The following is a 27,578-nucleotide window of genomic DNA, read 5'->3' on the forward strand; positions in this document are numbered from 1 at the left end:
AATGGCAAAGTGGTCAACATTAATCAATTCACAGAGTATCATGGAGTTAGCCTGTTGAGAATAGAATAAGTGGCGTCTTCACAGGGGGAGTGAAAATTAAAGTTGCTCAGTTGTGTCTGACTCTTTGCAACCCCATGGACTATACAGTTAAATGGACTTCTCCAGGCCAGAATACTGGAGTGGGTAGCCTTTTCCTTCTTCAGGGGAATCTTCCCAACCTAGGGATCAAACCCAGGTCTCCTGCATTGCAGGCCAATTCTTTACCGCCTTGGGGGGGAAGCCAGGTATGAGTGTGCACCTTTGAAGCAGTGAATATAAGCTTCAGTTGAGAAACTTGAAAGGGAAGGAAAGAAACAATGAATGGTAAGAATACGCATGTGCCACACAATTTTGAATGAAGTTTATTAAATAATATGTACAGCCAATGTAGTAATTCAACATCTGTCAAATTGATCCACTGCATAAAGAAAAATAGATGAACAGAAAAATCTGTGTCTGCATGGTACATGCTCTTGGTGTGTAATTTAAATGGCAATACTTTAAATTAATTGGTTATATATAATGTCAGTTATTTTTCTTTCAGAATATAATCTTTTTTGTAGTAACCTAGCAATAGGACTTAATACTACTGCAGATAAATAGGACTGCAAAAAAAAAAAAATCAAAAATGAAATAAGAAGAAAACACTATAACCGAGATAACAGTTACTTTCTCTCCCAGAAAGAATGATTATTTAAAATTATAACACTTTACAGTGGTATTTTTGTGCTAAAAATCTGCAGGTAAGTTATTTGGAATTCCTTCATTTAAATATGCAAAAAACTTCATGACTTCCTTATTATACCCCCCCTCCCCTTCAGTTCAGATTTTTAAAATTATTTTTCTATACAAAGTAGGTACATGGGCTATACAAAGTTAAATATACATATTTACAGTCCCATTTCTTAAGCATGTGATTTTTTTTTTTTCTCTTACTGATCCCAGAGAGACTGCAAAAGATAAGTAGTGTGGGGCTTGCCTTTACCCAGAAGCATGGCTAATCTATTAAAATGTGTTGCAGGGCATGCCGCCAGTTAGTTGCACTTGCGATTAATAAACCTGTATAAATATCTCAGCATAAAAATAGGTATTTTGTATTACTAAATGTGTGAAGACAAAGGAGCAATTGGAACCCTTTGCTCCTTGTTTTGTCATACATAGGAAGCTGAAGTTTGATGCAGATTTTAACAGATGAGTTTATTAAAGACGGGCAAACTGGTGAGGCATACCTGGGATTCTGGAGATATACAAAGTCGGGAGGCTGGCGTCATATGCAAATGTGGCTTTACAAATTGGTTTATTTTCTAGCTGTATTTAAAGAGGTGTTCAAAATTACCTACTTAATAAGCACCCCCTCAAAAAACAGATAAGGTCGTGTTATGGTTTGCATCTAAGAAAGACTAGGAAACACATTAGCCAATATAAGAATTACATTCCAAAACAGGTGAAATGCTGTTGTGCAAAGTGTATGTGAATATGCACGGGGTCTATATTTGAAGGGGGAGGACAGAAACGACCGCCCTTGGATGGTGAGGTGGACCTTCCAAAGCAATGCGTCTTACTTAAGGAATAGCAAGAAGTCCCTTTCTACACAGGAAGCTCATCCACCCTTACCCGCACTCCCCAGCCCCACCCTCCACCATTGGTTCCACAGCCTTTCCCCTGGGAATTAAGGCTCTGTGATCTGTTCTAGTTAAAAACCAATGTTTCTGGGAAGAAGTAACACATTCTTCTCAACCGTCATTTACACTTCAGTGTGAAGGAGTCAGCGACAGTTGCTTTCCTGAGAGCAGGACTTGGAGGAGAGAGAGTGAGGGAACTGTGGTTGTCTGAAGGGTGGTCAGCTGATACGAGGTTCTAAGATGCATAATGGAGACAGAAGCTGAGGCACTGAAGATGAACTCTGCCCACTTGGAAAGATTCCAGACTTTGGGACCTCAGGCCAATTCTGAGCTACCTGCGGAGAGCCAGGAGTCCTGTACACAACCCTATCAACCTGGAACTGCTTCTCCTGTTTATGACCTCGAACGTGGATTTGTGGGGAGGATCAGAGTTGGAAGACCCTGGAAGCAGGTCTAAATATTTCCAGCCACAAACTACCCTCGGACAAAGGTTCTTCCAGCATCCTAGTTGTTCAAAAGTGAGCTAATGGAGAGAGATATATGACAATGCTTTCTAGGATCCCGACAGGGAAAATTCATCTCTTCCTCTCACACCCTTCTTAGCACATATCGCAGTCTCTCTTGATTCAGTATTTTTGTGTGTCTGTCTCTCCAATCACCTCTGAGTTTCCAGCAGGCAGGAAAATGGGTCATTTCTATCTTTATCTCTCTAAGGTGTCTAACAGAGGTCGATAAACATCTTTGAATTGGATAAAGTTGTAACTGTACATCCCAGCCATCACAGAGGCCTCCCTTCTTGGCTCTGGCCCCCCTACAAAAGACAGGCCTCCTGGAAGTAGCAGAATTACAGCCTCAAATGTAGGGCCACTGCAGCTGCACCTTCTAAAGGGAAGCCTCACAGGGTGTGTCAGGATACATAACCCTGGATTCCTACATTCTGAATGGTCATTGGGCTCCCAGGGGGATACATGGTGAAAATGGAGATGTGGTGAACCCTTCCTAAGGCTTGGAGCACACCTTGCTTGTTGGTGGCCCCAGGCATCCAGTATACATCAGTGTGTGTTACGTTGAGTCACTGAACACCATCCCTTGTTCTAAGAATAAGCCTATCAACCCCCAACTGTCCTGGCCTAAAACAATCCAGAAAAGTAAGGGTAGCAATGGCATTCTGTAAATGACACTATGCTGCCCAGAAAGTGACTGCTTATAAAAGCCAATGATATGGAAGGAGCCATATGGCAGGGGACCTCAAGAGCTACAGGCTTCTCGCCTTAATCACCTGGAAATACAAATGGAACTATCTGCCCGGCCACCCTGCTCCAGAGGCAAGCCTTGCGTGCTTTTCTGTCTGAACACCAGGGGTGTCAACGGTAACACTGCATGCATGCTGAGTGCATGGGGCCTTCTCTGACCTCTACTTCCCTACCTACCTCCAGTGGGGCACTTGGCCTTGGGTTGTTTGGGGTCTCCACCACTGTGTAGGGATTGCCTTGGTGGGTCCAACTGATCTGTAGCAGTGTTAGGGGACCAGGAGGCTCCAGGGCAACTGGAGGAGTCCGTGTGGAGCCTTGGAGGATGGCTGGGGATCTGCCTGGTGCTCCGAGGGCACCTGCAGGCTAAACGACCCTTTTGAGCCAAAGCTGGTCAAGCCTGAAGCAGCAAGAGGCAGTTCTGGCTTAACTGCTCTGGGACCGTACTCCAGGTCAGGTTACCCAAGCTGGGAAGAGGAGGGCAGGGCTGGCATGGCTCCCAGAAGCAGCTAAGTAAATACCGACTTGCCTCATTCCTTTTTCGCATGGTTCAGCCCTGTCCGATACACGCAGTAAGCTTCGACAGGCTCAGGTTTTAAATACAACACTTCTCTGTCCTCTCTTTTGCTTCTTACTTTATCCACTGCATTAGTTTTCCTACTGCTCAACATTTAAATAAAGAGACCAATTCATGAATTATGTTTCGTCCTCCAATAAAAATCATCTCTGTGGTTTTCAGTCTTCTTATAGATACAAAGGCTTTACATAGTTGCCTGGGAAAGTACCAAACTGCCTTGTCCTTCTTGAAGTACCTATTAAAAACAAAAAAAAAAGACACAATGAGAAGACTGACTCAGAACAGTTCAGAGACAGAGTCCTTGATAACAATCCCAAAGCTTGTAGAAGGGCATATGGTTTCCAAATCACTTTGCCCTATCTTATCTCGTTTAGGCTGCAGAATAGCTGGGTGATAAGCAAGACCTTTCTTTAACACTCCCATTTTTTTTCAGATGAGGAAGCCCAAACTCAGAGAGGCAGATTTTGAACCCAGGTCTTCAGACTCCCAGCCCATGGCTCTTTCCAGTGCTTCTCTTTTATGGAAGAATGAACACAGCTATCCAACACACCAAGGTTAGGGGGATTTAGACTTCTAAACTGTGGCATTTCTGAAAGTCCTCTGGATATGACTACAGAGTGAAAGGAAATTTCTCGCCTAAACCCCAAATTGACTCTGTGTCTTTGCTACCAACCTTGTCCAGGATTCCAGAACACTGAGCTACCACAGAGCCCTTCCTGGACTGTTTGATGTCCAGAGTTGCTGGGTCCCTAATCGAGTTCCTTCCCTTGGAATTTTTTTTTAAGTAATCAACTTTTAAAAATTAATTTATTTGACTGTTCCAGGTCTTAGCTGCAGCATGCAGGATCTAGTTCCCTAATCAGGGATCAAACCTGGGTCCCCTACATTGGGAGCACAGAGTCTTAGAAACTGGACTTTCTCTAAAGCTGGAGGGTGGGGTGGCAGACAGATGTTGCATCATCATTACTCTCATCAGCAGACAGCATAATTTGATCATTGCATCCTTTCCCCAGTTGGCTTGGCTAGGGCTTCAGAATCCTGTTGAACACATTTCAAGCAGCTACTACCAGTGGCTTGGAGTTGTTGCACAAACTAAAACATCTAAAAGAATGAGTCAAAGCTAACGCCATCTAAAACAGTTAGCTGAAGCCCCAGGGCAATGGTCAGGGAGGCTGCAGAGAACTGAGATGGTAAAGATTTTGAATCTGTGAAAAGAGGACTATTTTTGTCTTATAGGCTGTTTGTTGAAAGAACTTCAGTAAGAAAGTATTACTAAAAAAAAAAAAAAAAAAAGTATTACTAAGCATCTGTTTTGTTACAGAATCTCAAATTCTGGCCTTTCTCTGCTCTATCCTATAAAGGTGACTCCTTTAATTCATCAGGTATTGCTTTGGTTAAAGTTATTAGAAGCCTGGAGTAAATGAGGTCTTCGGACTCTCTACATATATGCTTGCACTTCATGGCAGAAATCTACATGCACGTTCTGTTGTTCCACAGGAGTTTTAAAAATTAAAATTTCCAAATGTAGGACAGACAGATGCACAACAGAAATAGAAACAGTGAATTCCCTGGCAGTCCAGTGGTTAGGATTCAGCTCTTTCATTGCTGGGGTCCAGGTTCAAGCCCTGGTCTGGGAACTAAGATCCCACAAGCAGGCAGTGTCCCCGCCCACCCCCACCCCCCCCAAACACAAATAGAACTCAATAAATGCAACTGGCAACTGCCCTTCTGTGCAGTAGATGTTGGCATATTTGGTCTTCAGGTTCATAGTTACTATCATCCACACTGATTTGAGAACAAACCTATAGTGGGTGGCCCAGCATTCCTGACGGTGGTATAGGAACTGAGACGGCTCTCTTTCTGTGCAGAGAACAGTGCTCTTTTTGTGACTCATCACTCCGAGTTTTTCCTTCAGTACACAACAGATAAGAAAAGCACGGTATCACTTACCAACAAACCACCCATCGTCACATTTTTCCATGACATCAACAATATCTCCATCTCGGAGTTCCAATTCATCATCATTCTGTGGTATATAGCTATACAATGCCTGGTAGCTAAATCTGTAAATTCAAAAAAATGATTAGTAAGTGACTCAAATGCTGATGGCATTAAATGAGTTTTTAAAACCTGTTTCAAAAAAATAAATAAAACCTGTTTCAGTTAAATCAACATTTGTGTAGTGTTTCCTACTCATTAGTGGGCATAAAAGTATTTTATTGGCTCTTTCTGTAATAACTTAGCATTGGGGGAGATCCATTCAATATGTGTTAAGTAAACTAAGATTCAGAGGGATGGAGAATCTGAGAAGCAAGTCATGATTTTTGCTTTCATTTAGTTTCATCTGGTTACTTTAGTCAAGCTTTTTTATCTAGATGCTCCCCCTTGAAAGTTAATCAAGTTCTTAACACAAGAAAATATGTGTAGATTGTCAAGGATAATCAGAAGTTACTTAGGTCCAGAGACAGACATTATATCCTGGTCACATACATTGGAGAGCATGAAGCAATTGTCAGGTGTATATATATAATTTTTAAAAGTATATGCTAGTTACCACACTATTTAGCAATACTACTTTGAGCTTCTTTACATGCCAACACATATTTTATTAACTGCCTTGAAATGTGGATGCCATTTTTCTAAAACTCCTGAAGGCATATCTATCCCAGTAATGTTTGGGGTTAAAATTTTTATTTACTTGCTAGTTGGCCTAAGGCAACATGGCCTGTGCTGTTCTGACAGGCTCTAGACCAAGCTGGACTACTTGTGAAATCAATACCTGCTTTGGCAACAAATAAAGCCTTGTTTTCATTTATTCTTTTGACAAATGCTTAAGAAGCACCTACTGGGACTTCCCTGGTGGCTCAGATGGTAAAGAATCCTCCTGCAATGTAGGAGGTGCAAGAGATGTGGGTTCAATCCCCTGTAGGTCAGGAAGATACCCTGTAGAAGGGAATGGCAACCCACTCCAGTATTCTTGCCTGAAGAATTCTATGAACAGAGGAGCCTGGTGGGTTACAATCCATGGGGTTGCAAAGAGTCACACACGACTGAGCGACTATCACACTTTCATTAAGAAGCACCTGCTGCTGCTGCTGCTGCTAAGTCACTTCAGTGGTGTCCGACTCTATGTGACCCCATAGACGGCAGCCCACCAGGTGCACCTACCAGTTCACAATGCTGTTTACTTGATACTTTGAAACATAACAGTAGCAGGCAAAACTTTCCAAATGAGCCAATCCTCTACCACTTCCAGTGGATGTCAGTGAATTCCAGGGTGTGGGTGAGAGGGATTAGAAATAAGTGGAATCAGTGTCCAGAAATAAGAGGTTTGTTGTCCTCTGCTAGTAAGCCAAAGGGGCAATTTAATTTTCCATATTTATCTAGATATCATGAGACTTTGGTAGATGGATCTCTCTGCCAGAAGTAAGGTCTCTAATGAGGAAGAAGTGACACTGCTGAACTTCCAAATGTAACTGAATACATTTCAGTGTTTCTGTATTTGCTGGCTGTCTCTTGCCCAAACTGGACTCCTCACGGTGCCTCAGTCCCTTCACTGTTGTGGTGACTTCCTTGCCTGCCTCATTTCCGCAAGGTTAGCCCTGTTCCTGCTTCTCTGCTCTCACCCCAGACAGCAGAGACTGGCTGCACACAGTCCTGTGACCTTGCTGCTTGGGTCCCCAGTGGGCTCTGATTTTGGACGGGCCTCATGCTAACAGGGACACAGTTCTATAGAGTCCTTCCCTCACTTCCTCTGCCAATTCGGGTGCCCAACTCTGAGCAGAATAACTTTCCTCCCCTCCTGCCCCTGTTTCCATGTGTAAGGAAGGGTGCCCGCTCCTGGCCAGGCTAAGCTCCGGCCCCTGGGCTATTTCCTTGACTTACATCTTCTCTCTTACATCTTTGATTCTGTCAACTCCTCCTTAAGTGCCTGAGCCTCTGCATCCTGAAAACATCCCCCCCTGTCCTCTGCTGCTCCCTGAGTCTCTAGCCCCCATCCCCTAGCTCTTTCTACTCAGCATCACACTGACTCATCAGACCCTTTCTAACAGCATCTGCCTGCGCCCAACACCGTCACTGCAGAGATCACCGATGACTGTTCCCACTCGCCACCTAGAGGACGTTTCTCATTTCCTACCCTCCTCGGCCTCTCCGAAGCAGGGGCACCCCTGACCACACCCTTCTTGCTCTGCTCAGTACCAATGAACACTCCTAAACCCTCACCTGTGTCTCTTGCTCCTCCTCCTCAGTCTCCTTTGCTGGCTGCTACTCTGTGGCCTTGAAAGCTGGTTCCCCAAAGATCCATCCTCAGTTCTCTTCTCCCCTTACCCCTGTCTTCTTGGGGAATCTTGTATACTTCCATGCACAAGGTGCCCATTCTGTCCAAGCTCAGCCCCTCACCACTTTTTTGCTGTATTCATATCTCCAAACCACTATCTTTATCCTTTGTCCCTGAAATCCACCCTCCATTCTATTGTCCAAGTTATCTTCCCAAAATGAAATCCAGTCAACGTGGTCCACATATTTTTTTGGGCCATGCTGGTGCAGCCTGTGAGATCTTAGTTCCCTGACCAGGGATTGAACCCAGTGACCTGGCAGGGAAAGCGCGAAGTCCTAACCACTGGACAGCCAGGGAACTCCAAGTATGTTCCTTATTTTAAAATCCTTCATTGGCTCCTGAGTGGATACAGATTGACATCCAAATGTATTTCCATTGCATTCTGGCTTCTACAATCTGGTCCCAACCTGCCCCTTGAACTTCGTCTCCATTTCCTCCCTGAACTGCATCCTGTGGCTATAAGGGTCTCTTGGTGTTCTCCAAACACGACACCTACCCTGGGTCTTAGTACATTTGGATTCCTAGGCTAGGAAGACTTTTACCTCCTTGCTCTAACTCTCAAATCCAACTTGTCTTTCAATGCTTATTCCAAAACGCCCTTCCCCTGTGGATGGCGTTTACTCCTTTGTGCACGGAATATAGGAGATATCCAACACTTTTCTTTTTTAATGAATGGATCAACCCTATTCATTCATCACCAGTCGGGATTAATACTGCTCCCTCTGTATTCTCACAACACTAGGAATGAAACCAGTTAGCCCAGCCCCCCTTTGCCCTGTATGGCAGTTACACTTCCTTACCGCCTCTGCCCTCCCCATAGAGGCCCTGACTGCCTTTATTCACCCCCCACCTGTTTTCTCATTGGCTGTTAGGAAACAGCCTTACATAGAAGCCCTCAGAGAAGCTGGGAGTGATGGGTTCATTTCCCCGACAGGGCTGCTCCCACAGCCAGTCAACGACCCACTTCCTAAGGGCAACAGACTACGGACAATGCAACAACCAAGGTTCGCCACATGTACTTACAAATCCTGGGAGGTTTGACTCCTGTCTGGGGTGACTCTTCGCTGCTGGGCTTGAGGTTGCTGAGAAATGATTAAAGATGATTTATTGTCAGAAGGGGATACCTTGTGATGAAAGTCAAGGGGATGAGAAACAGTGCTGCAGTAATGAACAGATTTTTCGGCAATGTTTATGATCTCATTGCAAACTGCTTCCTGTGAGGTGGCCCCGAGATATCCAGAAACCCCCATAAAACAGTCAACATGGGGACAAAAAAAAAAGAAAGAGAGGAAGAGATGTAACATTCCAGACGAAGCACATAAGTCCAGGGAAACAACAGAGTTGAAGATCCAGTTTAAAAAAAATAGATATTCCAGTAGTGGAGTGCAGGAGGGATCCAGGCGAAAGCATGGAAAAAACAGGTAAGATACAGAAGAATTTGGGATTTAGTATAAATATTAAATTTTAAAAGGCAGCAGCATAAAGGCCTGTAATTAGTGAGTAACCGTTACAAATGGAATAATTTCAGGATAGAGATGCAAGTATGTATCCCCAATCATGCACTAAAATATTAATCCCACATGTAGGCAGAGTAGAAATAGTCTCTAAATTCCTCTGCCTTTTTGGGGGAGGGGAGGGGGTAGCCTAGCATCTCTCTCTCTACTACAATAGCCATAAAATTCTTAAAAATAATGGCTCTGTGAGTCAACCAGTCTACTCCAGTCTAGATTCTAGAAATCAGTCAGAATTCTCTTTAGAAAAGCTACAGTCGTATTCAATAGGCATCTTACCACATAGCTCTTTTCAGATTCTGTGAGATCAGGTCCTGCTCTCAATGAATGATGAGAAGGCTGTGATCACCAAGCAAATTATAAGGGAGACATTTTAGCAGATGTCACATTGAAAAGGATTAAAAATAAAAGTGTGAGCAAATACACATACCACACCATCACACTCGATGACACCGGATACTCGTGGCCTATGGCCACCGAGTTTCCATGACAACACGGTGGGTGCAGAGGAGAAAATGCAATGTACAGAGTTAGAAGCAAGCATCCAGGCAATGAGATGGGCAGTTGTGAGCATGGCTGCAGTGAGGTGAGGATGAACAACACAGGGACCCCAGACTGGTGGGGAAGAGACACAGAAGGGCGGCCTTAAGAACAGTCATGTCCCTCTGTGAGCACGCACGCTGGTCCCCTCACTCTTAGCTGGCAAGCATCGATGAAAGGACTGATATACCGAAAGCCCATTCCAGTTATTTTGTTGACAGGGAGCCTCCTCTGGCAAAACAGGCTCATAAAACTATCAGGTATGCCGTTTTCTTGTACTTATAAAACAAACAAGAGAGTAACACTTTTGAAAAACTCCCTGGTAGTATGTGGTGTATCAAACAAGGCTGTTCTCCCAGGAAAAACCTGCAAATGATACATTCCAGCTAAGTATGAGATAGATGAGTTCCGATATCTCATACAGTAGGACTTGCTTACAGAAACAGGACCGTGTGTCCTGACACAGCAGTAGAAATGAAACCATCACTCTTCACTCACCAGCTCAGGTATCACATGATGACATGAAAATGAGGTGCAATCAGGCCAAGCAGACCTGTCTTTAAAGTAACAATCCTGTAGTAAAGCTGGCCAGCCCTTCACTGGAAGAGTGTTGGGAATTATTTACCCCAGAGAGGATTCAACTCCAACTCTTAAGAAGTCTCTCTAATTGAACATTTGAAGAGCCATCTTTACAGAAACCCTCCAGGTTATGTGCAATAATACTGATGAGCCACAGCAACTGCAGGGCCTTCTAGAAGAGCACTCAGATCTTTAGTGTGTGACCATTTGTTTCCCAGGAAGGTCCAGAGACACTGAGGACTTTCCCTGAGCTCATCCAACAAGTTAGCAGAAGCCCTGTCTCCTGAATTCATCTACTATATCATTGGACCTTCTCTTTCATCCTTGACACATTTCCCACATTATTAATTGTCTCCACTGACATTATATTCAGTGAGTCCCACAGAAACCCTGGAGACTGGCAAGACAGTGTTATCATCCCATTTTCTTTTAATTCCTAAGAAGCTGATGCTCAGAGGGGTTTAGCACATTCCCCAATGTCACACAGCCTGCAAGAGCTAACTGCTCCACCACACCATCCCTTCCCATTCCCCCCTGGTGTAAATGCCCCATCTGCTTGCATGCCCTGAGGGGCCAACTTCCATTCCAGACATCACTTCCATACTCTAGTCCTTTGAAAAACCGCTTCAAGTTCTCCAAACCCCTCCAAACCTCATTTCCTTAAACCAGCCTCCCTGGTCTCTAGCAGGATTAAAAGAAGAGATAGAACTCAATTAAAAAGAGAACTGCAAGGGTTTTTGCTTCTTAGAAGATGTCTCAGACCTGCGGGCCTTTGCCAGATGACTGGGAGCTGACCTCACTGCCCATCCAGCCTCTGGATCAAGGCTTCTGCATAAAAAAATAATGACACTCCCAAGCATCTACTATGTGGGCTTCTATGTGGCATCCCTGAGTGGGTGATCTTTACAGGCAGATTTTGACTTGACAGAAGGGAAAACTTTCTAAAAGTGAGAGCTGTCCAATAGAAGGGGCTGCCTTGAGAGGAAGCGGTTGTTGGTCCCAAAAGCTGTTCAAGCTGAGGTTGCATTGACAACTGCTACAGGGGAAACTAGAGCACTGCTGCCCAAACGCTGATGTGCATCAGAGTCACCTGGGATCCTGTTAAAATGCAGATTCTGGTCTGACACGTCTGGGGTGTTCATTTCTATGTGGGGATGCCTATACTGCATGGTCCACAGACCAACTTTAGGGAGCAAGGCTCTGGAGCATCTCATTTATCTAACACTGAGGTTCCTTAGCTACAGTGGGCTAAGACTGGTTAATCTGGATGACACTTCATGAAAATAAAAGTTCTCAAAAAAAAAAAATTTTTTTTCCAAACTCCAGCTGGTGGCCTACCAACCTCAGGTCAAGTGTAGTACAAACAGAGGATGCAGACAGTCTACTGACATGACCTCCAGTTTACTGAAGCACTGTAGCATCAGTTTTAATCCCAAAGGAATGACTGGGATCAACCACACAGCAAGTATTTCATACTTTAATTTAAAAGAAGTTTGGTGAATCAGATATATTATGAAGAACCTGATAGCTTACTATCCCTTTGTTTTGTAAAGTATCTTTTAAATTTTTTTAAAGTTGCTTTCAAAGCACATAGAGGTCCGTTTCCTAATCTGACTTTCATACTCACCCTCGGACTTGGGGAGGGCAGAAGAGGAAAGTTTAAGGCTCAGGGAAGTCTGAAGATTTTCACAAGGTGCCAGAGCCATGGGGTACTGAAACTCTAGAGTCTAATTGCCATACACCACCTCCTTCTTAGCTGGTGATGGGAGAGCTGGGGTAAGAATGATAGCAACACCCAGCTTCTCCCTCTTCTGTAACTTTTCTTGAATATTTTGTGTAAAAGGTGCAGTGTGCAGTAATGATATCATGCAGTCATTAACTCAAGGATCCAATAGTACTGAAAAGGGATCCTGACCCAGCTAATATGTTCCTCAGACTCAGGTCACAGCCAGACTAGAGGATAATCATCACTGCAGCCTTCACATCTGGATACATTTAACATCTAGTACAAACTTAACTCCCCCTCAGAGGTGACTGGTTCCCTACTTAATGTCTGTGGGATAAATGAAGGAAGAAGGTGAAGTAAATATTTATCCTGTTAGCTAAGATTCAGTCTCTCCCTATGTGAAATGCATTCCTTAGATTTAAACCAAATATCTCACAGGGCTGAAATATAAACCAGCTTTTTGAGGGGGATGAGTGGGTATGGCATGTGGATCCTTGTTGGAGATGGAAATCACTGATATCCACCATAGGCACTTCCCCTTCATTTGGAAGGCTGTTGACCTTCAGACTTTTTTTTTCCTCTCTAGGTGTATGTTTTATTTCTCTCTCTGGTCCTGTTTTCTAACCATCTATAGCTTTACATATCTTCCTCTGAAACTATGCTACCTGGTAGCCAGGAGCCTCACATATCTATTCAACACTGAGACAGGACCAGTAGGAAATGTGTTGTAAGTGTGAAATTATTTCCACTTTTTACAAAATTATTTTTTTACAAAGTTATTTCAAAACTTAGTATAAAGAATTTAAAATATCTCAACAATTATCCTGATTATGTATTAAAATGATACTATTTTAGATATGTTGGATTAATAAGTCAAATATACTACTAAAATTAATTTCACTCACTCCATTTTACTACCAGAAAATTTTAAATTACATACATGACTCATGTTATATTCCTGCTGGCCAGTGCTGCTCTAAACCCTCCGTGGGTCTCAGTGTACACCCTTCTTTAAGCCCAAAAGCAGACAAAGTTCTAATCACGACCTCAGCCAGGGCTAGGGATAAAAGGACTATTATCTCATGCTAGGGACATTTCAGACTCTTGGAAATACATCCCAGTTTTTCACATGTTTAGAAAAAGAACCACCAACCCCTCCACCCCAGCGCACCCTGCATAGCCTCATCAACAGTAAGCAGGTGATAGCTACTGATCCAGAAACTGCTTTTCTTCCATTTTTGTGCAGACACACACAAGTTGGCCCTCTTGGCCTGGAGCTTGTGTCTCATTCTTCCGAGACAGCAACCTTGTGTGTATCCCTGCTCTGTGGCCCTGCTACCTTTCCACCTCCAGTTCACAGCGGGCAGTCCCTCAGAAATCTGACGCTGGTCTCTGGGGGCTGTTAATCCCTCTGGATCCACAAAAAAACACCTGGTGCTCCTATGAGTTACTAAGCGTTCTCTTCCAGCTCTGGGTGTTTGCCAAAGCCTTGAAGCCCAAAATAAAATGTCCACAGGCTGGAGGCCAGCAGGAAGTCCTGGAGCTGCGGGCAGGACAGAGAAGCCCCACCCCCACGTGGCCCAGAGCCCTTCTAGGGCTGTCATGAGTCTCAGAGATGGTGAGCCACTCCAAACCTTCTCCTTTCCTCAGACCCTAACTTTCTGGTGACCAACGCTGGCCTCCCAGGGGACGCTGGACTGGAAGGGAGGGTTCCAGGACAGATGTCACACTAATTCATTGTCGCTTGAGGAAAATGCTTAACTTCTTTGGATTTCAAGTTCTCAAGTAAAATAAGAGGCTTGGACATGATTTACATAAATATCCTCTTTGGCTCTGATGTTCTCATGTAGTCATTAGCGTGTGTGCATCCCATGAACTGAGAACAAAGACTGGGCCGGCTGACCTGGTTTAAAAGGAGCAGCACTTCCTCACTGCTCACTGGAGACAGGGTGGAGGGTGGCTCTGACTGCAGCCTCCAAGGTGCCCGGAGGGTTCTCTTCTGGCTTTGTGGGAGGTGAGGGGCTGCCCTGATTACAGAGAAAGAACCACAGCTCCTGGAGGACCACAGGCAGACTCTGCCAGAGGAGGCAGGAGACCTGAATGATTCGGGCTCCTGGCTCTAGGAAACCACTGCAGGTCTGCAGAATAGTCTGGCTCCACTGAGCCCTTCTCTTGGCTGTACTAAGAAAAAGAACCCAGCTTACAAACAAAACAAATATGATAACCAATCAGCTCAACTGCTTACCACCTACACTCAATCTCCTTGCAGATCAGTCCACAGACAAGCTTTGATGTAATCTGAACCTGATGATAGCACTAAACTTACACGCTTAACCTTCTCATATAGTCTGTGGTGGGGTCTGTTTCTTTCCTAAAACAATGAGACAACTGATGCCAAATGTGTATCCAAGTATGGAGAAACCAAAACTTTCCAAGAGAATGCCTTTGTACTCAAGGTGAGAGAATAAGAAGAAGCACTAATTTACAGGGTGTAAATTCTAAATTTTCTAAACTCTGGATTTGTGTGAATAATCCAGAAAATCCTTAAGGAAATCAACCCTGAATATTCACTGGAAGGTCTGATGCTGAAGCTGAAGCTCCAATACTTTGGTCACCTGATGTGAAGAGCCAACTCATTGGAAAAGACCCTGATGCTGGAAAAGACTGAAAGCAAGAGAAGGGGGCAACAGAGGATGAGATGGTTGGATGGCATCCCTAACTCAATGGATAAAGTTAGAGAAAACTCCAGGAGATAGTAAAGGACAGGGAAGCCTGGCATGCTGCAGTCCATGGGGTCTCAGAGTCAGACATGACTGAGCAACCGAACAACGACAACAATCCAGTAAAAGGATTCTTCCATCTTCTACTTTCTTCTCTCCTCCAACCCCATCTTCCTCTCTTAGGTGAAATGGAGTAAGGAGGATAAACTACTTTTCTTTTCCCTGTTACCTCGATATCACACAACAATATTTAATGAGTCCCAATTACATGCTCTGTGCTAGGTGCATTCATCTCCAGAAAACCTCATTTAAGCCTCATAACAACTCAATATTAAGTGGTCAATATTTACCTCATCTTATAAAACTAAGACCCAGTGTGTCTAAATTGGGAAGTGAAGAGCCAGAATTTGGACCCTGGTCTCTCTGACTCCAGGTCCCACACCTCCCATCATGCTTGATCTGCCAGAGGGAGATATCCGAATAGCTGGATGGAAGTGGTGATCAAGAGGTCACCTTAGTTCACACATGCTCTGCAGCTGGCATGAGCTGGGTTTCTACTGAAATCCTCCATTTCTCTCCTAACACCTCTTTTAGGGGTGGATCCTGAAACTTCAAGTCTTAGTTCCCTGAGCCTTAACCATTAAATGTATACATACCTGCTGGTGATTTTTCTAAGAACTGCAACCAGCGTCTCTCCCCACCCTGTACATTGTTGAACACTCTGTGTATATTTGGATATTTCCCTTCTCAGGGAGTCAAAGGAAAATGTTTCCCCTTATTAGGTGGGTCTTTTAACATTTAAATTTCCTTTTCATTCTTGTAAGTTGTATCACATGCTTTCCCTTTTATTTCTGATTTCTATGCTCAAGGCAGGCCTATAGCTTTTTTCTTATCTTAGTTCTGGGAACTCACCTAGTTTCCATGTGGTAAGGGCTATTCCCTCTGAGCTCACCAAAGCACTTTTTTTCTGTCCTGTTTCCCTTCCCACTCTCCTTTCTCCAAGGCTGTAGTATTGTTCTTATGCTTCTCAGACGCTTTGAGGACAAAGAGCTTTCCTGAATACTTTTATTTAAAAATTATTCCCCCAGATTATACTGTTATAATTATGCAAAATTGTGTGTGTGCCACCCTCTTTCCCAAACCCCTGGCCTAGACTCAGCTAACCTCAGATTCTCAAAAGTTTTGTGATCCAGAAAACGTTACAAGTCACTGGAGTGACTTTAAATATTCTTTTAAAGTAAAAAATTCTATGAGGATCTCTTATACCAGTTATAGAAGCTCCTAACAACCAAATCTGGAGGCTAGTCAGCAAACAGTGCTTCTCTTTTGGGGAAGGCTCAGAAAATATTGATGAATGCTGGAGAATCCCAAGACCATCTTCCCCTTCACTTTCTTGACCAATTGTCCTAAACCTTCCTAGCCAAAATTATGCTCAACAAAACCCAGGAACTTGGTTGATAATTCCGAACTCTTGGGCATTTTGTGTATTTTTGTTCAATTAGTTGTCCCTCAAAAAACAAAGGGAAACACTATTATTTTTTCACTATGAAGGTCCACAGGTCTATTATAACCCCCCCCTCCTTAAAATTTTGTATTTTTTCTTCTCTTTTCTTATAACTGAAATTCACACAGGATTTTTAGTTAATCAGAGACTATCAAAACTAACAAGAAGTCAGCTTTGTCTGGATCTTTTGTCTATGGATGGTGAAGCCAGAGAAGGGAATTGACTCACCCAGAGACACACAGCAGGCTCATGGCAAAGCAGGAGATAGAGCCCAGGAACCCTAACTTTGAATGCAGCACTCTTCCCACCGATCCTGTCTTCCTCTAAACGCCCCTTGCCCTTCATTCACCCCCTTCTGCTGTTCAGAGAACTCCTAGTTAAAAACATGCACAACCGACCCAAGGTCACATCAGCTTGGGAGTCTACAAAAGAGTGAAAAGTCAAACCCTTTCACAAGGAAGTGCTCACACATCTGCAGAGTTGGGGGTCGTGGGATGGGCTGGACAGGTGACTCAGGAGAAAGAAAGCAGCAGAACAGGGACTAGCACCAAGTAGGGAATGTGGATGACCAGTTAGCAAGGGTCACGGGACCTGTGGAGGATGACCAGACTCTGTGAGGAGGTGCTGACCAGTATCTACATGTGCACCAACCAGCCCTCCGAGCTTTGCTCACAGCCCCTTCTCCCCACCTGCGGAAACAGAAGCCCCACTGAAACCAGAACTCACCTGCCCTTTCACATTCCTACCCCTGGGGCTTAGCTAGGCTATTTGCTTGCTTAGAATGCTGCCCTCCTGCTGTTCACCTATCATAAAACTCCCAGTTCCTGAAGCTCCAAATCAGAAGTCACTTTTCTCTTGAAATCTGTCCACCTCACCCCACTCCCCCACCCCTTGCTCATTCTCCTCATCTTGAACTCCCCAAGGAAACTGTTTGTGACCCTCCTTCCTGGTCTACCTTATAATTATTTTTGTGACCATGTCTTATCCCCCAGTAGAGATCTACGCTCCTTTAGTTGGGGTCACCCATAATGTATCTTTGCTTTCACTCAACAAATACTTGTTGAGCACCTTCCTCGCATCAGGTGTCCCGGTCCCTTGCACCCTGCCCTGCTGGTGACAGACAAAGGGACAAATACAATAGAGTTGATAAGTGCCCCTTAGATCAGGATCAGGTGCTGGGGGCTGTGAAAGCACAAAGTCCAGCAATTAATCTAGTCTTGCAGGGCGAGGGGAAAGGTGGCAGGAAAGGCTTCCTGGAAGGAGTGGAGAAGTAAAGGAGGGGTGGAAATTTTCCAGACGCACAAGCAGGGGAAACTTGGGAGGGTGAGGCTGGTTTAGCTGTCAAAACGGCCAGTTCCATGAGGCCTTCTAAGCCCAGGAAGGAGGAGAGACTTTCCTGAGAGCAGGGGGGGCCCTGACAATGCTCACCCCTCTCTGCCTCCTGCAGCACTTTGCACAGTGCCTGGAACATCCTAGACACTCAAATAGAAGAGGAAAGGTCGAAACACTTCCGAGTGTCTTTTCTTGCTCTCTGGTTAGATTCCCTCCACTTATAGATCAGAATATCTATCTAGGTCCCCAACACTGATAACAGAGTTGAATTATTGGTTCAGCTCCTTGCCCCCAGCAAGGACAAGAGCGGCTGACAATTTTCTTGATAATACAAGCAGGTCTGGAATGCATTTGTTCAAGTAAGTGCCACAGCCTGAGGTCACTGGGTCACCAGAGAATACTTGTCATTCAAGCCCTTCCCATCTTGTGCTCTGTCAGCCCAAGAGGGCCTCAAGAAAGGCAGAAAGCTTCCTTGGAAGGACCTCATTTCCCAAGCTGTCTTCCAGGTCCCAGTCCTAGGAGGGGAAGGTGAAGGAATTGGTGACGGAGTGTGTGGGCAGCAGCCATTTTCACATAACCCCCCGGCTCTCAACATGGAGTAAGGCCAGGGTCCAGGGTTTTGTTGGGAGAGAAGGAGGGAGGGGATGGGAAGGGGTGTACCTGGGGCCTGGAGGCCCACCAGGAAAGAAAAACCAGTTTTCAACAAGCTTGGCTTTCTGTATTGGCAGCACGCCACCTCCTCTCCTAGTGAGGAAGTGGGAAGTGAGTACCCCAGCCTCTTCCGAGCACCATGTACGCGTCCTGTGTACACTGGGTCCTGGCACTGGGTCGCAATGACTCACCGCCAACCACGAGGAGGTCTCCAGGCCCCAAGGTCTGACTTAGAACCTTTCCAGAATTGTTCCTGTGTTGAGACACTGACTTCTTTCCCATCAGTCGCTTCACCACCTCTCCCCCAGCAAATTATTTCTTTCCCTGACTGGACACACCCTTCTCTCCTCACAGAACATGCCTTCCAGGAACACCTGCCCAGGCAAAGCCTTCCCCAGGTATGGCTATTTCCTCAGCACTGCCCTCAGAGCTGGAGCAACATCCTGCTTCAGGGAGCCTTCCCGCCTGCCAGGCACCACACCTACCTTCTTTAATCCTTACACTGTCCTGTGAGAGAGAGACAAATTGCACTCCTACTTTGGACAGGAGAAAGCCGGTGGGGAGCTAGAGACTGACTACTGACCATTATCACACTCTGTCCTTCCCCGCAGCAATGATGCCCCAATCCCCAGCATCAGGCTGGGGCCGCAGGTCTGGCCAAACCTGTGCTTCAGGCTGTAGGCTCCTGCAGCCTCCAGGCACACCTCTGCAGCTGTGCGTGCCAGTCTCCCTGAAGCACAGGCTCCTCAAAAGCAGAATGGGAAACCCTGTATCCTGCCCAGAGGTAGGTGTCTACAGGCCTCAAATGAGTATCTGTTGAGTAAATGACACTTTAAAGGGAAACTGAGATTAAACATCATCATCTACCATGGGCATTGTGCACAGTAGATAATAAATGGCTTGGAGACATCTTCAAGAATTTCATCTGGTTCAGAAGACATTCTAGAATGTTCTCAGCTCCAGAAGCTCCAAGGTGGAGAGCTTCCACTTATAAAGTACTGATGTGTTCCATTCCCAGCCCCTATGCTTAGCACTTGACATCCATCAATTCATGAAATCCTCTCAACCAGACTGTGAGGGAGTTGTCATCTCCATTTTATAGATGAGGAAACTGAGGCTGAGAAGGGGAAAGTAACTCAATTCCAAATCACTAGAGAGTAGAGGGGAGCAGGCATTCAGACTCAGCTACTTTGAAGAAGCTGCCCAAAGGCTCTGAATTCTGGGCTATTAAACAGCATAGCCAGTATTAGAACCATGATCTAATTGCCACATTCACCTCCCCATCACCTGCCCCCAATTTTTAAGCCCTCAAAACATCCTAGGGCCACCTCGGTCCAAACCCCAAAATCTTTGTAGTTGTCCCAGACAGAAAATGGGACAGTTGCCTAAAAACCTGGCCTATTCTTCAAGGACCCCAGCAGTGGGTCGATCCCCCCAAAACCAAGACGTATGTGCCCATCAGTGAGCAGCTCAGCTCCCACACAAACACGAGACAGGACAGAGACCTGACGGGGCTAAGCGCTGGCAGGCAGAGCGCCACGGGTTATGGAAACAAAGCGCAACGCACACAAAACCAAACCACACGGAGCCAAACTGAAGCCTGGTGTTCTCAGCTGTGTTAGAGCAAACCCGGGGTCCTCTCCCAGGTGCAGCTGGGCCAGGAGGAAGGCCTGCCTTCTTGTGGGTTTTTGCACCAGGCCAGGAGGTATCCAACAGTGTGGCTTACTTTGGAATCACTTCAAGAGGCCAGAATACAGACTGTCCCCGGCCTCCAGTTGTTCCAGCCCTGACAACCTAATGGATGACCCCTCCATCCCCTCCTGGGTCATATATTTGTTTCCAAACAAGCAAACGGGTCTCGCGGGCATCCACTCGGCTGTGGGTGAGGCCGTCCCGCTGCCCGAGATGCCCGGGCACACACGGTCATGCTGCAGGCCTACCTGGCTCGCACCCGTCCGAGCGGCCTTCCTCTCGGCCGGCTCACCACCTCTCTGCAGCTCTGAGTGCTCAGCCTCCCTTCCCGAGAAAGGGCCCCCCAGGGGCTGCTGGCGGGGCCGGCTCTCCTCTGGGGTGTGGAGGTCTGTGAGTCTCTGTTCGGTGCTCAGGCACCTGACCACGTCTGACGGCCTCAAGCAGCTCTTCTTAGAGATGGCGGGTCCACCTGGGCATCTCTCACCCGCCTCCCTCTCTGCTTTCCTCTCACGCGCTCCATTTCCATCTCGCCATGGCTGCCGCTTACCCTGGCTGCTAAAGGCGTTGCTAAGCTCCGAGATGACCCTGTCAGATCGCCCAAGCCACGGCTGGGAGAAGCTATCCTGGAGGACCCCCGGAGGTGGCACATAGGTACCACTGTCTCCGTTGACGTGGAGGGAGGCCTGGGCCCCGGGCACTGGGGAGTGGGCTTTGTGCGGAGGCGGCAGGGCCAGCGGGGAGACCGCTGAATGTGGGGTGGACCGGTCCGACCAGCCCGAATGGGGAAGGCTGAGGGGCAGCGAGGAGCTGGGCCTTGCAAACGAGGCCAGGGGGTCACTGCTGTAGATAGAAGCCTCGGGCAGAGGAGGCAAGGGTGGGGTCAGGGCCAGAGGACGCCTGCTCGGGACCCCTACAGTCAATGAGATCCACTCAGAGGTGACAGCGTGCATCTCCGGGGACAGGGCTCGGCGGGGGTGGGGCAGAGATGAGGGGGCTGGCATGAGCAGCTTGCTGTGACCAGAAAACTTCAAAAGAGAAGGAGAGAGAAGAAAACAAAAGAAGTAAAAGGCACAAGTGTCAGCACAGAGAATAAAGGAGGAAAACAATCACATGGGATGTCCAGAGAGGAACAAAATGGAGAGGATGAACAGGGCATGCTGGTGTCCAGAAAGGAAATCATCTGGTCGGGCTGGGAGAGAACCTGGGATGTGGATGCGGGTGCATGTGTGTGGATGCATGGGTGTGTGCAGGCGGGGGAGGATGGAGAAGCAGGTGGCATGGAGACGGGAGAAAGGGTCCCGTTAGGACAGGAACAGATGCTGCTGGCTGGTCCGCAGAATCAGATTTAAAGGGACACACTGGGAGCTCCCTACCCCCACTCCATCCAACTGCCTCTGCAATGAAGCCCTGACCCAGAGCCATGAGGAGAGAAAGGTGGCCTGGCTGAACCACTATGTTATACACTGAGACGAATATAACAGTGTACGTCAACTATACTTCAGTAAAGAGTTTTAAAAGGTCCTTGCTCCTGGCCCTTCTTGGGCATTTACTCTCTCTAGGGGGTTCAGTGAAGAGCCTTCCAGAGAGGTGTAAGAGCAGTGTAGCCATCTTGTTTCATAGTTGCACTTGGCTACAGTCAAGCATAAAATCTAGTGGGGTTCCTCATGCTGTGACGAAACAGAATGCCTTATGCCCAGCTCCACTCTCTCCCTGCGAGATCACAGGATCTAGATCTCGCCATGCAAAGAATCCTTGGGTCAGCCTATCTCATGCTTTCAGCCAAGAACCATCTCCTGGGGTCAACAATGGCAAGTGAGAGAGGAGGAACTCATTAGAGGTTGAGAGAAAAGAGGCCCCCTCCAAGTGTCATCCTGGGCCCCCAGGTCCTGCTCTTGTTCCCCTGACCATCCTCCCTGTAACTTACCACTTATGGTCAGTCTTTCACAGAAGTCACCCCACTGTGCCTCTCCTGAACCCAAGGTTTGGTTTTTTTCCTTGGCTTTGGGACAGTAAGGATGGGTTTGGAATAATTTATATTTTAAAATAAGTTTGTTCATAATTAATGTTTAGGAAGCAAAGACCATATTATGCTTATAAATATACTTCCTTTCAGCCCATAGACAGAGATGCTGTAAGTTCTTTTTGCAACCCAGTTCTTGACTGCAAAGAATATTCTGAATCTGGTCTATATGTCTGAGGATGAGGATGTGAAATTCTTTCAGTCTTTGTATTCTGCAGGCCAATCTTGACCAGTAAGATGACTAAGAGAACCATACTGGCCATGGTATGTATGGGACAGTGGTGGTACCCAGACAATCAGCTTCACTCAGCATGGGATGCTACCAGAACAGAGTTTTGGACTAACTGAAAAAGACACTTATATCTCTCCCTAATCATCTTGTCCCCAGAGCAATCACCTTAAGTGCTTCCTTTTCCCTGAGATAATATTTCTCCCAGCAAATTCTTGAAAAATGCCATTTGTACACATGAAAACAAACCCTAAGATGTATACTCTCTGCACTGCTGCAGACCCACCCCAGAGGGGCTGTGTGCCATTAGCACTTAGATTTGTCGTGCTGAGTGTGAAAACCAGTGGCGAGAAGCTTAGGTACCTGAGGGCTTGCAGTGGCGCTACGACTTGGGGAGGAGGAGAAAGGCAGGTCGATGTAATCTGCGGGGTTTTTCACCAGTGGCCGTTTGATCACATCCACATAGGTGATGGGGAAGATGCCTTGCCGGGACGTGCCTGGGATCCTCCCTTCGTACCAGTTCTCGTCCACCTGTCGAAGCAGTGTGATCCTCTCGCCCTGCAAGACACAGCGAGGCAGTGGTCCTTGCCCTAGCAGACCTCAGCACGTCTGAGATCCCTGCCTGTAGTCTGTGCTCTCCTGCATTACTTGTCACGTTCTTCTATCAGAAAAACCTTCTGTGCTTGTCCTGGATGAAATTAATCATCACTGAGATGGAGATGCTAACAGAAGTTAGAGCTGTTGGGAGTCTGTTAAGCTTGGTCTTTACATATTTCGCTAAAGAAGGTCAGACTCATTCCCCCAAGCTAACAGGAAAATGCAATTGCCTTTTTTTTTTTTTTTTTTTTTTGCTGCCCCACAAAGCTTGTAGAATCATAGTTCCCTGAATGGAGACTGAACCTGGACCCTTGGCAGTGAGAGCATAGTCCTAACCACTGGACTACCAGGAAATTCCCCAAATCTAGTAGTTTTGACTCGCTTAATGCAAAACAGACAGATATCCAATCTTCTTCTCTAAGGTAAAGGTTTTGGGGGTTCTTTTTCTAACATTTTATTTTTTCCTGTATCATTATAGGAAAATTAAAACATAAACGTAAGGCAGAAAATAATCACTACCTATAATATTATCACTTGAGGGTCACCACTGGTAATATTTTGGTACAGATAATTCCATGTAAATTAGACTTGCATATATTTTTTCTTATAAAAACAATATGCACTGTATTCCCCTTTGTAATTTGCTTTTTTGGTACTGAATAACATACAGTATACAGCCTTCTTTATCAAGAAATATAATTCTATATTTCTCCTGGCGGTGCACAGCCTAATGGCCCACTGCAGGTGTTCTATTGTACATACATATAATGGCTTAATTATTGGTCTCCTGATGTAGGGCAACTAGGCTGCTCCCACTGTTTCTCTTTTCTATAAGGTGGTTCATCTTTTTTCAAGCCATAGCCTCACTTCCCTCAATCCTCAGTAAAATTCTTAACTTCAGTATCTTCAGCCAGCCAGAGAATTTTGACATATAGTTTCTGAATTCCTAGGAAGAATAGTATCTCTACCTGGCTTAACTGTGTTCAAAATAAGTACAAGCACCTTGAAGGCAATGATAACAGTGTCATCTCCTGCTCACCAAGGGCCAACTAGGTGTCATGTGTCACACTGGGGGCTTCCCTGAGGCTGCTTCATTTAATCCGTCATGGCAGCTCAGGGAGAGGGCCATTTATCTTCACTTTACATAGGAGGAAATCACAGCTCTGAAAAATTGTTTAACTCCCCAAAAGCTGCACGCCTGATAACCTATGACTCTTGTCTTCAAAGTTTTTCAGACTTCTGGTGTCTGAGGACATTCCTTTCTCCACATTAATGTTGTATAACCTAGTTGCCAACACAGCGCTTCTCACATTACTAGGTGCTCAATAAACATTGAATACAGTTTATAAAAGAGGTGGATCACCGGCCCAGGTGGGATGCATGAGACAGGTGCTCAGGCCAGGTGCCCTGGGAGGACCCAGGGGAATCGGGTGGGGGGGGGGAGGTGGGAGGGGGGATCGGGATGGGGAATACATGTAACTCCATGGCTGATTCATGTCAATGTATGACAAAACCCACTGCAATGTTGCAAAGTAATTAGCCTCCAACTAATAAAAATAATTGAAAAAAATTAAAAACAAAATAAAAGAGGTGGATCTATGATTTCAGAAATACCACCTTTCATCAGTAAACTCAACTGCAGAAATCCCTCAATTGTCCTCAATGCAATTCTTCATGGGGCACAGAACTGGGTGTGCGACCGCCCCACCAGACTGGCCAGCACCCCAATACCCCATCCCCATGATGACAGCACCCCCCCAAGGTGGAGGTCCCCTGGTGTGGTATGAGAGGGCGGCTTACCTTTCTGAAGGACATCTCTACTTGGGTATCACCGTTAAAATTAAACTTGGCGATGGCTTCGCCGTATTCCAGAACCTGTACTGGTGCCAGTTTTTTGGGCTGAGCCTTCTCAGCAGGAGGAAGAAGCTGAGAAACGGGGGCGGGGGGGGGGGGGGGGAGAGGCAAAGGAAATGGAAAAGAGCAGAAAGCAAGGAAATGACAGGAAAGGAGGAAACAAAACACAAGTTAGATAAATGGTGCTCTGGGCATGTCTGGGCTTTTCCTGAGAAAGAGACAGAGCCAGCGTACCTCGATGTAGGTGCGGGGGAAGATCCCCACCCGGCCGTGATGCTCTCCTTCGTACCAATTCTGATCGATTTGCTTATAAATGTAAACGATGTCTCCCTTCTGCAGAGGAAGCTCCCTGTGGACAGAGGGTCACGGCATTTTAGGAGATGTTCCAATGAGTGTAAGACTGAAATGCTCAGTGTTTTAGCAAAAGGAGACTTTGAGTGAGGTCAAAAGCGACAAGTTACATCAGTATTTGTGACATCCTGATATCCTTTTATCATTCTATCCATTTAGCCATCCACCCACCATTCATTTCATTATCCATCCATCCATCCATACATCCACCAATCTCATTAGCCATCCATCCATACATACATACACTCATCTAGCATCATGCAGTAGAAAGGCTCTGAAATTAGGCAGATCTGGATTCAAAACCCAGTTATATCATTTACTAGCTCTGGTACCTTGGGCAAGATACTTAATCCCTCTGAGATGTTGAGTTGGCCAGAAACATCTTATGTGTGTGAAAGTCGCTCAGTCGTGTCCGACTCTTTGCAATTTCTTCAGGCCAGAATACTGAAGTGGGTAGCCTTTCCCTTCTCTGGGGATCTTACCAGCCCAGGGATTGAACCCAGGTCTCCTGCATTGCAGGTGGATTCCTTACCAGTTGAGCCACCAGGGAAGCCCAGAAGCATTTTATGGAAAAGCCCAAACGACTGTATTGGGTTTCTGGCCAAGCCAATACTTTCTTTATCTGAAAATAGGAGCTAACTCAGAGTCTGTGGAGAAATCAGCAACAAACTACAAATAGAAGACCTAGCCTGGTGCCTGTGATATAGTCAACAGTCAGTAAATGTTAGTTCACTTCCTTTTCAACACAGAAAAGGGATCTTGGAAAGAAAAGTGAATTTTCCCTCTTCATGCCCAACTTTTCCACATACATCCTTTTGTTTGCCTCAATAATATGTTAATCTCTAGCCAGGAATCCATTTTTAAAAGTGAGACAGATAGATAATAGATATATTTTAAGCAAAACAAAAACTACAACTTGAAATTTTCTTGAATTGGAAAGAAATGACCTGATCTTTTCTATGTGCATCAAACAAACAACAAGGAAAGTCAGGCCTCTGACTGCAGGGTGGAGGCGGTGTGCCTGCTTTGCGGTGCGCCAGGTGGTCCCACAGTACATAAAGGGGTGCTGGCTAGACAACGGGGGCACGTCCAGAAAACCTCACAGTCAGTCCTGTGCTGGGTCAAAGGATAAGGCTGCCTGTATGGGTCTCGCACCAGCAGGCAGGATTCTAAACCTAAAGAGCCCTGTGAAGGGAATCCAGGGCGTTTGTCTCTAGAAAGAAGAATGTCTTTGGTCGATTTTTTGCCATAGCCCTTCTCAGGGGAGTTCTGAATTTCCCCCCTCCAACTATGGAAACACAGATAAGCAGAATCCTCAGAATACCCACCCCTGCTGGACATCTACATATTCTAAACTCTGCTACACTAAGGGATCGCAGGTACGGAGGTGGGTGGGAACTGGGATTTCCCCACCCCACTCCCCAACACCACCACCCCAGGTAAGCAAGGAGGGGGACACTCATGAGAGGCTGAGAGGTCATGTATCGTGGGGGGCTGGGGATGCCTCCTTCCTGCTCCATGGACCACACCCCATCCCCAAGGAACCAGTGGCAAGGTCTGATAGTAACAAGATTTGCGAAATGATAATGTGATACACTTTAGATCTTTTCTGGAGACTCATCATGCCCTTCAGCACCCTGGCACCCTGGAGGAAGTCCTGTGGGACAGAAACCTGTTTAACTTGGTTGAATCAAGTGCTTCCACAGAACACTTTTTTGAGTAACATTTATGGGGGAAAACAGAACCCAGTGACTGGAGGCGTTTAACATATCCAAGTCTATGGATCTCTCATTTTCTCTTTAAAAAGTGCTATTATTAAGTTTTGGGGGGAGGCAACATGGTGCAATGAAAGCACAGGCTCAGGAGGAAGGCACCCTGTCCCCAGAAGAAACAAGGTGGATAAAGGGCACTTACTTTAGTGTCTGAGCTTTAAAGTCAAACTTGGCTCTGGCAGGTCTCATCTAAACACAAGAAACAATGACAAGTTAAAATTGCAATTCATGTACAATGAAAAGAACACATGTTTACAAGCTTCCAGAAAGCAAAGCAGAAAAATCCACCCTAACCAGTTTACTCTGGTATTGAAATATGGGCAGAATTCCACTTGTCTGACCTTAGCAGAGCTCTAGATGAATATTCAGTCAGCTATGCCATGCGTGAGGATCTCCCTACAGAGGGCCAGATTTGGGGAAGAGATGGTCAGAAAAGTCCTAAAGCTGAAATGCTGGTTCTCAAAGCTGATACTGCTATTAAAAAAAAAAAACCAGTTGGAAGTCCTGAGACATTCCTTATCTACTGTCTTCCTCTTTGGGGAGCACATTGTTTGACTTAAATTATGCCCTGCAAGTAGATGAACCCCAACTGACTTCTCATATCACCTCCAACTACATATATTTCTCAACGTCTGTGAAATCATCCAAAAAGCCAGATATAGCAAGCCCTGAG

General features: G+C 45.8%; 1 protein-coding gene across 2 annotated transcripts in view; it reads right to left on the minus strand.

Moving 5' to 3' along the window:
- Positions 1–378: 378 nt before the first annotated feature.
- Positions 379–27,578, minus strand: part of SORBS1 (sorbin and SH3 domain containing 1) — a 234,492-nt gene continuing 207,292 nt past the window's right edge. Inside the window, exons 26-34 of one of the 2 annotated variants that reach the window (XM_065922955.1) lie at positions 27,048–27,094; positions 25,017–25,131; positions 24,729–24,854; positions 22,695–22,889; positions 20,331–21,107; positions 9,618–9,677; positions 8,851–8,909; positions 5,439–5,551; positions 379–3,723 (exon numbers count right to left, since the gene is read on the minus strand). In XM_065922955.1, the coding sequence (XP_065779027.1) occupies positions 3,656–3,723; positions 5,439–5,551; positions 8,851–8,909; positions 9,618–9,677; positions 20,331–21,107; positions 22,695–22,889; positions 24,729–24,854; positions 25,017–25,131; positions 27,048–27,094 (1,560 nt within the window). In that variant the 3' untranslated portion in view covers positions 379–3,655. The remainder of the gene's footprint in view (positions 3,724–5,438; positions 5,552–8,850; positions 8,910–9,617; positions 9,678–20,330; positions 21,108–22,694; positions 22,890–24,728; positions 24,855–25,016; positions 25,132–27,047; positions 27,095–27,578) is intronic. The other variant, XM_065922954.1, reaches the window with a different exon arrangement.

This window comes from Muntiacus reevesi, chromosome 2, assembly GCF_963930625.1.
Source record: "Muntiacus reevesi chromosome 2, mMunRee1.1, whole genome shotgun sequence".
Classification (NCBI taxonomy): Eukaryota; Metazoa; Chordata; class Mammalia; order Artiodactyla; family Cervidae; genus Muntiacus; species Muntiacus reevesi.